General features: G+C 40.4%; 1 protein-coding gene across 1 annotated transcript in view; it reads left to right on the plus strand.

The window, feature by feature from the left end:
- The window catches only part of LOC144719522 (transmembrane protein 132D-like), a 465,507-nt gene that overhangs the window by 173,140 nt on the left and 278,253 nt on the right, over positions 1–14,114 (plus strand). The window contains exon 3 of the mRNA XM_078595520.1: positions 12,880–13,020. Coding sequence (XP_078451646.1) covers positions 12,880–13,020 — 141 coding nt within the window. The remainder of the gene's footprint in view (positions 1–12,879; positions 13,021–14,114) is intronic.

The raw sequence follows: 14,114 nt of genomic DNA on the forward strand, positions 1-14,114 counted from the left end.
GGTGGTGAGGGTGAGTAGTGAGGGTGAGTGGTGAGGGTGATTAGTGAGTAGTGAGGGTGAGTGGTGAGGGTGAGTGGTGAGCGTGAGTGGTGAGGAGTGAGGAAGAGTGGTGAGGAAGACTGGTGAGGAAGAGTGGTGAGGGTGAGTGGTGAGCATGAGTGGTGAGGGAGAGGGGTGAGCGTGAGTGGTGAGGGTGAGTGGTGAGGGTGAGTGTTGAGGGTGAGTGGTGAGTGGTGAGGGTGAGTGTGAGTGGTGAAGGGTCTGTGGTGAGTGTGAGTGGTGAGTGTGAGTGGTAAGGGGTCTGTGGTGAGTGAGTGGTGAGTGATGAGTGGTGAGGTGGTGAGTGGTGAGGTCTTGAGTGTGAGTGGTGAGTGTGAGTGGTGAGGGTGAGTGGTGAGGTTCAGTGGTGAGTGGTGAGAGGTGAGTGGTGAGAGGTGAGTGGTGAGGGTGAGTGGTGGTGGTGAGGGCGAGGATGATTGGTGAGGGTGAGCGTGAGTGTTGAGGGAGAAGGGTGAGTGGTGAGGGTGAGTGGTGAGAGAGTGGTGAGGGAGAGTGGTGAGGGTGAGTAGTGGTGGTGAGGGTGAGTAGTGAGTAGTGAGGGTGAGTGAGTGGTGAGGGTGAGTGTGAGTGATGGTGAGTGGTGAGTGTGAGTGGTGAGTGATAGTGAGTGGTGAGTGATAGTGAGTGGTGATGGTGAGTGGTGAGGGTGAGTGAGGGAGAGTGGTGAGGGAGTGGTGAGGGTGTATATATTTTTGCCTATGATGACAGCAGTACATGCTGACGTTTTGTATGTTAAATGTAAAAGCTAAATGTGTGAATGTGTTTGTCTGTTGGCGACACGCAGTTTGTTATAAAGGGAGTAGGGCGATTCTAAAGTAATCTCCAACCCTCGATTCCTTCGCAACGATTGCAAAGAATCGCTTCTTTTCGCGCTTAGGCTACATTTTTAATTACAGAGTTTTATTTTCATTGGTATGTTATGTTTAAAAGTTTTCAGGAGTTTTTAATTATATTTTTGCTCAGGTCAACGCCGGATATTTCCCATTCGTAGCAGTTTATATCAACTCTATAACCAACATATATTAAACGGGATTAAGCCGATTCTAAAGGAGTCGACAAGCTTCGAATCCTCTGCGCGATTCAGAGAATCGATTCTTGGCGCGGTCGGTTTTAAATTTTAAATTACACAGTTGTATTTTCATTGGTATGTTATGTTTTAAAGTTTTCAGAAGATTTTAAATGCATTTTCCCCCGGGCAACGCTGGGTATATCGAGTTTATAGCACAAAGTCTTCGCCTGACAAGTGTGGGGTGTCGAGGCCTAGTACCGTGCAGAGCCTCCGGCCTCGCCTAGATTGCCCAGCCGGCCGAGGCTGGGTGCTGGGACCGTTTCCCCCCCCCCCCCCCGCGCTACAATAATACTGTCTAATCGCTATAATTTTATTATCTACCGACCCTATAATAGTAATTGCACACATTGGGGTGGGGGGGAGTGAAGAGGACGTGAAACTTTGATGAATTTACCTCAGCGTCGCGTGTTAATGCGTGCGCATATTTTTAACGGGAATTAAAAATGGCGTCCACCCCTCAGCGACGGCGTTGCTGCCCGTTGCCAGGGGCAACCGCCTTCGCGCATGCGCAACGGCGTGCTTCGTCACGTGCCGGTCGGCAATAGTAAATAAATAAATAAAGAGACATCGCACTAAATCGATAATCGGTCCGATTTAAAGTTTAGAGACGAAAAATCGGAAATGACTAAGTTCACCGCGGGGCCATGGGCGTGCCCACCGGCAAAATTTTATCTCGGCGAACCCCATGGTCCGCGAGCCAAATCCCCCGGAAGCGAGCGTACGCAGACGGACAGACGGACAGACAGACAAAAAATGAATTATATAGGTTAGATAAAAATGCTGAAAATAATGTTCACTGCTTAACGCCACTGTTAAGCAGTACTATAGTGTACATCCTGACTTTTATCTACAGAGGTAATTGTATGAATCAGTGGATCTGTTGTGACTGAGTAATGCAGTTGGATAATACAGGGCTAGATTCACATTTTCTAGCAATTTCTCTCTCTTGTTGATAATTCAGACTTTGTATATTTTTGACAAACTTCTGACGAACATATACTTTCATCAACATAAATTATGACCAAAAACAGGCCAAAATTAACCGTACTGCATATAATAATGTTACCCAAACACATGTTTACGTATGTAAGCCATGAAAACGTCACTGCTTCAATAGCACACTCTGCACCGGTTTTGACATTTAGTGTCTCGTGTGCAGAATCCAACATACTGATAAAATTATGCATTCCCAGGAGGCCGTATGACTGATGGAATGTATAATACAATGCTCATATTTTTAATGTGGTGGGGCAGATATGGGAAGTTGGCATATTACCTGCTTATTGGGTGGCAGTGTGGTGCAGTGGTATCACCTGTGCCTGACTTAGGTGCCTTTATGCGTGGAGTTTGTATTTTCTCCCCCTGCTTTGCATCAGTTTCTCTAGTTTTTTCAGTTTTCTCCCATAGCTGAAAAAAACATACAACGTAACTGGTACTGGTCAAACATCTCAATGCTGACAAATTACCTTGAAATAACTCAATTGGGATTACATGCAACAACGTGAGCCCCTCCTGTGGAAAAACAAAATTGTCAGGATTCTCCTGAAAATTAATCACGATACTCAGTCTTGCCTTCCTGAATAAACACGCACAATAGTAATAATCTGAAATATATGATATTCTCCACAAGGACGCTAATTATTATTTTGTGTCGTCATTGACAGGGTGTGCTGGTTACAATTTGATTAGTTTATTTGTGGCCATCACTGTGTCATACCCTTGCAATTAATAATCGATTGTTTACTTGGCCATTGCAGGCTATATTTGATAAGATGAATATATGTTATGGTGACGATATTAAAATATGATAAAGTAACATGCTACAACGTAATTTTATGAGGATAAGATTTGTACAATACAATTAATGAAAACAATGTAACTAAAAGGAAACCACAGGTGTTATACTGGAATAGGGTAGGCTTCAATATATTTTCACAAACCAATTTCCAAACTTGGTTAGATGGCACTTACTGCACATTTTAACCCACATTTAATCTCACATTTCCTTCATTTGCTAACTCTGTGAGTGAATGGCACGATGGCACTCTACCAAATAAGCTCTTTTGTTCAGCCACCAGTGACATGCTGACTGATTGGTGTATTGGTTAATGGCTTTTTTCCAGCTCTTATTGAAAGACAGCACAATGTTCGGATGCTTTTTATTCATCACGTTAATGGACACTGGTAATAAATAGTTACCAGAACAAGGCTTTCAGTCCTGAACACATGGAATGCAAAGTACCTGCACATTAACTTAAAAGCAACAGCCATAATTCCTACCTCTGCTGTATGGTTTGTTTGTGAACACACATTGGATATTACTGCACTGTCATTAATAAAAGTGCTCTCTGAAGCTTATATCAAAAACATGGCTGAAATTGTATGATTTGAGTCATGATTTTCATATATTTTTTAGAAAATACCAACCCACGCTATGTCAGTTATGGAGGTGTTTGACGATACTTCACTGAGGTGGGAGGTGGGTGGCAGGTTGGGTCGAAGGCCGGGCCAGTTCACAAATGACTCACCGTTGATGTTAGCCATGGACAGAAATTGAACTTGTACCACTGGGCTAAAAGCTCAGTGGGCTGCACCTCCACTTTACTGTGACTTTTCTCTTGACTGAATCTTACTGCTCAAGTTGGTAACTGTTACTGATCGTTAGATTAATCTTTAAGGCCCTGAATTGACCAAGATTATACTTGTTTGCCATGAAATTGCTGATTTGTCCGTGAAAACCCAAAGCTCAAAATAATTGTAGTACAATTAATGAACATGGCAAATGTTTCAATGGCAGAATATAAAATTATCCACTATTGCAATATAATATATTGCCATTCCTGAGTGGGCTAGAGTGCTTTTCAGGCCAACATAATGGGAGGGAAATAAACCGGTTCAACATACATATGCCAACTAATCATAATTCACAGGCATGGCAATTGGATTCCGCGAAGGTATTGTCATATGATGGAGAAAACTCCACTTGCAGTCGACCAATCAGGCTCCAGTTTATCTTACATACACCTGCGCAAAGTATCTGTGCATTAATTTAAAAGTAACAGCGATACTTCCTACCTATGCTGCACACCTATGTGTGCATGTGTACGCACATACAGTGATGTAGTGGTGAGCATGCTGTGCTACAAACCCGGTGACCCAAGTTCGATTCCCGTGCACAGCCATTGCCAGTGACGATTACACTGGTCTACAGCCAAAATGCTTCTGAAATACATATAGTGCAACTTTACTAAATCTGGGTCACTGATAATGAAAATGATGCTTAAAATTTTGTATTGGCTCTAGTTTTAAGATATGCTACTGGATCAGTATATATGACCCTTGACTTTGGAATGGCAGAGGAAAAGTGAGTTATAAAGGGTAGGGATCTCAATTTAAACTAGGAATGACTAAAATAGATCTTTGCCTGGATCTATGAACAAATCTATGACTGGGTTTGCACAGTACTTGCTTTTTGAGCAAAACAATGAATGATGCAATCTGAACCTGTTATTGCATCATACATGATATGAATTGCATCATGTTATTCCTAGAAGTCATGGATGATGCAATCATAACTAGGCTTACATCCCTCCGCTGAACAAATTGCCCATATCCGCTCTAGAAATCATACAGTCTCATGCTCTCTTATTTGTCAGCGTTTGATTTTGCAAAGGGACACATTTATATTTAGCAAAAGTAAGCAGAGGTGCCTCACACGTGTGCGAACAAAGCAGATACTTCTGCTATGTTTGTGGTGAAGTAACTTTTGCATCACAAAAGTGCACTATGGTTAAGAAATCCTATCACCTTCATTTTGGCTGCAAAATTGGAGATCAGGACAAGGCGTGAGCCCCACACATATGCTGCAACACTTGTGCAACAAATCTTCACCAGTGGTTGAAAAGGAAATCTATTCCTTTTGCAGTGCCAATGATTTGTAGAGAGCCAACAGATCATATCAGCAATTGTTACTTCTGCATGGTGCCTCCAGTTGGAAAAGGTGTGTCAAAGAAGAAAAAGTGGTCTGTGCATTACCCAAACATTCCATCAGCTATATGCCCAGTACCCCTCGGAGAAGGACTTCTGGTTCCTGATACACCAGAATCATTCTCACTTGAGTCAGACGAGGAAGAGGATGAAACTTCTGGTCCTGAACCATCAAGGTCACATGACCCAGATTTTCTCTCATCCTCCTCCTCCGAACCACACCTCATAACACAAGGTGAACTAAAAGACCTTGTCAGGGATTTGGAACTACCCAAGAGTAAGGCAAAGCTGTTGGGCTCCAGACTGCAGCAGTGGAATCTCCTGGTAGGTGATTTTAGGGTTTCCATGTTCCGTGAACATCAAAAGGATCTTGTCCCATTCTTCTTCATGGAAGGTGATCTTGTAGCCTGCAACAAAATCGATGGTGTGATGGCAGCCCTCAACATCGTTCACGATCCAGATAAGTGGAGACTGTTGATTGATTCATCGAAGATGAGTCTTAAAGCTGTTTTGCTGCTTAATGGCAATTTTTGCCATCAATTCCAGTTGGTCATGCAGTCCATATGAAGGAAACCTATGACAACTTTTGGGGTGCATTAACTATAACCAACATCAATGGCAGCTTTGTGGCGATTTGAAGGTTGTAGATCTCTTGCTTGGTCTGCAGACTGGATACACAAAGTAATACTGTTTTCTCTGCAAATGGGATAGTCGTGCGACTGGATTCCCACTACATCAAGATAGATTGGCCACTCCAACAGTCATTAGAGCCTGGTAGGAAACGTGTTTAGCATCCACCACTTGTTGAATCAAGAAAGATTTTGTTACCACCCTTTACACATCAAGCTGGGTTTTATGAATAACTTTGTTAAAGCCATGGACAAAACACAAGCAGCTTTCAAGTACCTCCGTGGAAAATTTCCAAGGTTAAGCGAAGCTAAGATAAAGAAAGGTGTATATGTTGATCCTCAGATTCGTGAACTTCTTCGAGATGAAGCATTTTACATTGCACTGCGTGGCAGGGAAAAAAGACGGCATGGAAAGCCTTCCAGTTGGTGGCAAAACACATTTTCTGAGAAACAACAAGGCAGACAACTACAGTGAGTTGGTGGAAAACCTCAAGGTATACAAAGGTCTTGGTTGCAACATATAATTAATCAAAATGTGTACAAGAGATAAAAAAAATTGTTCAAAATTACTTTTTATCTAAACAAATCGGTGTCTTGCTCTATTTGAAGATAGTAACTAATGTTTGGATAAGCAGAGTCCCGTCACTTTGAGCAATGCTATCACCCTCGAAACATTTAATATTCATGGGCTTCAACGGGATAATTCATATATTAGGATTAGGCATTGGTCAAAAAAACTAAACACCACAAACAGGCTGTATGGATAACTGTATTGCCATAATAAAACAAACTACAATTAATCGTATATAGTAAAAAAATATATGGGAGCTGTACAAATAATGTATCTACCTCATAAATTATTATAGTGACAGACATCAAATGGTATCGACTCAAATTACATAAATAGTTTAACTACAAAATAAAGTACTGTTTGCACTTTCGACCCATTTTTTCGGTAATTCAAATACGTGTTAAAATGTGAAGATAATTATATTTATCGACTCACAGTTCATAAATGTACACAATGACAATTGTGAGTGAGTACGAGCGAATGTATTTACAAATGTTTATTTTATTGCCATGATATGTTTAAGTCTAGAAGTATGTCTGGCACATCAACTTTCATTGATTAAAAACATTATTGTTCCCTGACCTATCCTCATTCTACAGAGGTGACAGGTGGTTCAAACCCAATGAAGGTTCTGATTCTGCTTGCAGATTCAATGGCCATGGTGACAAGATGTTAACTACCTCGCATGGAGGTCGAGGGTTCGATCCCGACCCTGTATATTTGGAGTTTGCATGTTCTCTAAGCACGTATTGAGAGCATTTGGCTGCTATAAATTTCCACATAAGCCACTTCGTTGAGCTATAATTTGTGGCCAGATCACTTTTGAAAAAGAGCGATATAGCTAATTGGGCCTTACCTGGTAAAATAAAAAAAAATAGCAACTCATTTTAATATGCACTGAAAGCACTCTATTGTTACTCGGTGACATCAATTTAAGTCTTCACATGAAAGTCAGGAAAGAGCATGTTTACAGTTTTTATTTTATTTCCTGTACCATTGTACACTTGAAAGCAATCTCCCTCAGTTGTTTAGCCTTGGGCACAAGATATCATACATCGGAGAGTGAATAAAAGTGGATGATTATTTCCACTTGTTTTTAAACAATATTTCTGAACACCAATTTGAGTTTTCAAACAACACACATAGATGTGCAGAAAGCACACACACTTTGTGCATGGGCAAAAACTATCAGCATTTCCTGAAGAAGTGCATTGTGGTCCTCTTATATTTAAGTAACCGTAAAAAATAAATGTTAGCAAATGTAAATGAATGACAGACAGCAGTGATACAGTACACAACTATTGAATGGTTATTTGCTGATTAAGACCCGACAGCAATTTAGGAAGGTTTGTCACATAAACACAATTCTGGCTAATCACCTGATGAAGCTGGTTGTAATCACCAGCGAAACGTTATAATCAAATTGTAAATGTTGTGGGATTACTCTCCAACGCACCAGTGTGCTAAAGTAGTAACTCATTGGCACTTTTATTTACGTAACAAACCTTACTAATTGGCTGTGGTGGGTGTTGGCAGGTTTAACGATACATTCATATGTATATGATGCAACTATTTTTTTGCATTATTATGGAGCCATTTATGGCTCCATAATAATGGACCTCACATCATCCAGCCTAATATTATGATGTAAGCAGGCCTTAAAAAGGTGTCATGTATTTTGTGTTTATAATCATAATTTGGGTTTTAAAACACCTGCATGTAAATGTACAACAAAACATTGAAGTAGAGAAACAACATTTAACTTGTGGTTTGAAAAAGGCAAGGGGAGAGGTTGTATTTATTATATGGACAAATTATTCTACAGAGGGGGCGAAACCACTATATTGTGGAATTTGTTTACTAAGCTTCTGGACAAAAAGAGCAGGTCATCGACAGCAAGAGACGTTCGGCAATTGGGGACAGCTGGCTCGAGTTTCAGGCATCTCGGCTGACTGGGGGTGTAAAGAGACATTGGTGCGTTGCAGTTCTGTAAAAAAAAGCATCGGGTCCGTGTTTTATCATCTATCCAAGGGGCTTGAATGGAGGACATTTGAAAGATCGTACTGGATTCCCAGAGCCGGGCATATTGGGCTGCCCATGCACTTGTTCATTTTGAACTTATCGTGTTTATTATTTTTCAGACCACAATTGACCCATATTCATATATAGCAAGTGTGGATTTTGTATTCTCACACCACCCCACAGGAAATGCTTCGCCAACATAAATGACAAATCCAGAGGTCTTTTCCAATACCAATAAAACTCCTACAAAAAATTACAACACTCAGCAATCAATACTTACATTTATATGCCCCCAAGTAGCTCTTATGTGGCCATGCACACGCTGCCAATTACAGTGCGTGTTACTTAAAACGGGGCCGTTGGGCTATTCGGAAGGTTGGGCAGCCAATCAAATGAGTGTGTGCCAACACATGGGGTTTCTAAACTAATAAAATGGGCTGTAACGGAAAACTAATATTACATAGCGGGCCGTTTTCTCATATGGGCCATCCTCATTCTTCCATAAAATTTTCATACGATCACAAATAACTTCCATGTTGAGATTTGTTTTCCCTTTCTCCCCCACCACAGCCCATTCACGTTGTAGCACAGCCGTATTGTCAGTGAAAAAGGACTGAACGTCGAGCGTTTTCCCTCCTAATCCAGTGAGGCTGCCTTTCACCATTTCAATCTTTTGTGTCTCCAATAAATTCTATTAAATCATGAATATATTTTAATTCTGCTTTGTCAGCTCTTAAAAAAAAGACAGGATGCGAAGGTATTATTCCGTTTTAGTCACAAAAGGAGTACTGCACTGCTGCTCACGTGCTCGTGTTATTACCGTGTGTACAGTGTGTGTGTAGCATCGAATCACGGACCTGATTCCTACGTAGGTAGAAAAGCAATTGGCCGCTATTTTCTACAAAATTGGCTGTTTTACCTGAAATCAGTGGAAACTGCCTTTTTCCATTATGCGATTCAGTCCCGGTGTCTTGTTGACCTGCACGTGCTGTGTGGGTTGTTACAGGTCGTGTGCTGTGGAGCTCTCCGATGTGTTTTTGGGTCATACCGTGCGTTTTTTTTTTCAGTGCAATGTATGCTATTTCGCTTCCACGTGTTTTGAGCTTCGGGATACAACCTGAACAAAAAAAAACACTTCGTAGAGAGATGTTGAAACCTCGTCTCAATTATTTACAGAACACGCGATCATTCAAGACCATATGCGATTTACAAATCCACAGTACTATTGAGAAACAGGACCAATTACTGGAATTAATATTTTCTTCGCAAGTATATTACCTGTACGACTCATAGAATTCCCTTTTGCTTTCTTAGAGATACTGGATACACCTATAAAACATTATTAAAACCTGCTGTTGGTGATTTACGTAATTCCTCATCGCAAAGGCAGATAAATGAAAGTACATGTGTATTTGTGTTTTTTAATTTACCAATTTTAAATAATGTATCTTGACGCTAATCCATCCTTGTGATCATCAGGGTTTTATTAAATAATTGAAATGCATCTTGTGCTTTAAGATGTTAACAATGACTTTCTGATTATATAGTGGCCCCACTCCAACCTTTCTCAGAGTGAATGTGGACTGTACGCTAACCTTCCACGACCTGGTTCTGAAACTGGCAAGTACAAGCTGCGGAGCATCAGCATTAGTGCTATGAACAGCAACAATGGTCCGTGTGTACTCTGTAGCCAAGTACTGTGCACCAGTATGGACCAGAAGTAGTCACAGTCGACTTGTTGATGTACAACTGAGCACTGCAATGCGGTGTGTCACTGGAACCCTCAAGTCGACCCTGACAACCTGGCTGCCCGTTTTGTCACAAATATTTCCCCCAGCCATCTGCCGATCTGCCGCAATGCAGCAACCCTCCAGGAAGTCCTGTAAATCGAGGAGAACAGTCGTCTTCTCATTCATCAGGACCTCAATAATGTCCCTCATCATTGTTTGAAGTCATGCAAGCCAATTCTGACTCGTGCGTTTAAACTTCAACAATGCAAGTAAGACCCCGATGAAGCTATAAAAGCTGAATGGAATTCAAAATAACTTAAAACAGCTGGTGAAAGGCCCAATGCAGAATATCCCTGGGTTTCATCTTCCACAAAGCTCATGGTCCACCCTAAACCGCATCCGCACAAACCATGGCAGATGCAGAAACCTGATGCACAAATGTAAAATTAAAGACTCTCCAGTGTGCGACTGTGGTCATCCAGACCAGACCATACAATATATAACGATACAATGCTCGATCCACAAATATGAATAAGACATAACAGCGATACACTCTGCTGCTCCTGACGCGGTCGTCTGACTTGACCACCTGAATGTGAAATTGTAGTTGTTGCTCTGCATCTACATTCGCAAATTAAAGGAAGAAGACTTTTTTAATGTCATTGTAAAAACCTGTTTAGCTAAGAATAAATCCATTCAAATATTAGTTGGAATTTTTTTGTAATTATTTGCAAGTGTATAATCAAGCATGCTCTACAATATGCCTCTATGTGAACTCTATGACCATGTGAGAGGCCACTAAAACCTAAGTCTCTTTTGAACATTGTACATATGTGCCAATTGTTTCTTCATTAATAGACATGTTTTCTATACATTTCTATGTAGGTGTTCAAATGTCAGAATACCATGAATTTTCATTGGGAATGATAACTGCCACAGTAGGAAAAATAGCTGCATTATTAATAGCATAACGCTGGAGGCAATGCCACTGGCATGTTGAATATGTATCTGCACATTGAGTGTGTGTCTCAAACTTAATAGGTGATCACGGCATTTATCCCACTGGTCTGTACGGTTATACGGGTGATATTTGTCTTTGTATCTGTGAGTGTTGTGGTGAGCACTGGTACAGTGGGTGAATACCAAAATCCCAGCAAAACTAAAATAATATGAACCCATTGTTTCCATCAATAGAAACATGGTATTTATTTTTGTCCAATGCATATTCTAGGCCTACTTAGTTACAAATTAGCACCTGCTGCATTGTGTGAAAACACGCAACCTTCTTTGCGTGCTGTGCCGCCTTTCAAACGGTACTTGTGCCGTTAACATATACCGCTAACATATACCGCTAAATAGGACATATTTGTATTTTTGTGTACTCTATGCAGTTTAGGAAATCACTGTACTGAAATAAATAAGAAAACCGTACTGCAATATTTGCCTTATTATTGCTGAAAAATTGTAAGTGGTAGGCTCAGAGAGCATTTCTTAGGTGAGAACAGTCACCAGGTATTGAATGTGCTGTGCACATTTCAGATGTTGCCAAGTTTACATTTTGCCTCAGTAGCAGACCAATACGTTTGAAGCTGCTTAAACATAACTGAAAATTTTCATAAAGTGTGATTTAACTCTTTTTTATGGTACTGTGCGTACATATATATTGCCTGCTCCTCCGTACCAGGTGCAACATATAGTGTTAGTGACAGACTCTAACCCGGTGGACCCGGCATGCTTCCACTGAATGGTGGGGGTTTTGCTTGCTTGTCCATCTGTTTCATATTCCCCAGATATGGCCATGTTTGCTTTGCAGAGAAGAAAGCCCAGAATTGTAATGCAAAGGGTAACTCACATGAGGTCACGTTTGCATGAGAAGCTGATGAGACCTGCAAGTATTTAGTTTTGTCTTATGAAGAAAATGTCATATCCAGCGGTGGATCAGAAGAGCGATCGAAAACTCGTTCGACATGCTGATGAGAGATTGTGCAGTCTACAATTAGTATTCCACGCACATATGATTGGGGTTGAGTGGTGGTGCAGTGGTTCACGCGCTAGTCTTTGAATCCAGCAACATGAGTTTGATTCCTTGCTGCGGATAACATTAGTGGCAAGTGCTATCAGAACCAGTCATACCCTCTTCTCCTTAACCAATCCACACTATCTTAGGTTATTACTTCTCAATTGAACCATTTCTTCACTGGAATATAACACACATGTATATTTCTCCACCGTATGGGTAGGTTGTGGGATTTGAGAGATATTTGTAGGATACAGCAAAGCGTGGAAGGCATAAACTCTGTCTCTAAAGACATGGAAATTCATGAGCCCTTTTTGAATATGCATAATGTATGTTGAGTTCACATCCTATAAAACATGCTTGTTTTTAACAGCGATGCTTCTTTATATGTGCCTTGAAGTGTCTGTGTTAGTACATTTTACGTCACCTCTGAGTTGTCAAATGGAATTCATATTGCAGTGTTTCAATTGTTATAGTGCGAAATGGTATTGTGAAGATTTGTAATCCACTAGCTTTTGAAGCTTGCTACAACAAAATTACCCTTTATAAGAAAAATAACCCAAATGGAGGCTACTCTACGGTTACATATTTTCCTGTCTTCTTTTAAATAGGTGGTGTGTTGTTTAATTGCAATCAGTGAAAGGCAGGCACACGCATGGCATGGCTAAAATCAAAATTCAAGAATATTGAGGTGAATTATTACTCCGTTTAGTGTTTGTGTGCTGTATATCACAAAATGCCTTTAAATATGAACGACATATAACACTGTATTCCATGTTTATTGTTGCCCTCAGGTTTAAAGCAAAGAAAGGCATCTCTGTGCTCTCAATACATCCCAGTAATCCCATGGTGTGGGATGTAATGTCAGATATCAATCGAGGTGCCAAACACACGTTTGCTACGATAGAGGTCGTCAAGAAGAGGGGCACAGTCAGGTAAGCTTTATTTTTGTTTTAAACTCAAGGGCATTGGTTTCGAAATGTTTACCAATATATAACAACCAAACGTATGTTAACTTTCATGTATATGTACGACTGCAATTGCATTCACTGTAGCTGTAACAGGTGATTGCTGTGAAATCGTGGACATTTCTTTGCTATTTATTTCACACAGGAATATATAACAAAAAAAGCCTGTGAAACAGCTTGTGAATTGGTATTTTTCACACGTATATCAATGTTGCATAATACTGTACAGTTTATAAAAAAGACATGCCTTATGTTAGTATTGTGCCTGTGAAGATGAAAATGAAATGGTGTATAATATGACATTCTAGTAGTAAAATGTGTAGCAACTCAAGTTAAACCAAGAAAAATAAATCTGCCGATTGGTTTTTGGGTACTTTGTAATGGAAACATACGTACCATTGGCAGCCTACTCGGTGTCGGGTCATGAAATTAAAGTGCAGAAGGTCCTTTAGAAAGCACTGCAGTACTCTAATTAGTGGGTCTCTACATAGAAGGCCAATTGCCCTTAATGCATTACAATAGAGTGAACCTAAAAGTCATACTTCCTGCTGATAAGTAGGAGTATAACACTTTTAAACTAAGGTAAATTACATTCATCTTACTGGAGAATAAAATGGTGCTTTTGGATTAATTAAGTGCAGTAGTATTGTGGGCAACGTTTAATTGCGTTTAATTACTGTATGTTTGGGTCACACTTCATTGTACATTATGGTGTCTGCCCTTTATAAGTATGTGTGTGTGTAATTATATACCGTACGTATCAGCAATTATGATTGTTATATATTCTGTGTTCATACAATATGGTTTTATCAAGTGTGTCTAAAGGCTGATATGTTAGAAAGAAGAAAGTTGAGTTGAAATGGCAACGGTATCAGTGACGTCGATTACACAATTTCACCTGAGTCAATCACGGCATAAAACAGTGACGTATCTGTCTTGTGATTAACATATATCACTTATTCCATGAGCAGCCTATCTGCATGCATTTACTTCACATGTTTTGCTCCAACGGCTGGACTGGATTCATGTTGTCATGAAATCGGAGCTGCTTGTAGTGAAAG

This window comes from Lampetra planeri, chromosome 6, assembly GCF_965212315.1.
Source record: "Lampetra planeri chromosome 6, kcLamPlan1.2.h2, whole genome shotgun sequence".
In the NCBI taxonomy this organism is placed as follows: Eukaryota; Metazoa; Chordata; class Hyperoartia; order Petromyzontiformes; family Petromyzontidae; genus Lampetra; species Lampetra planeri.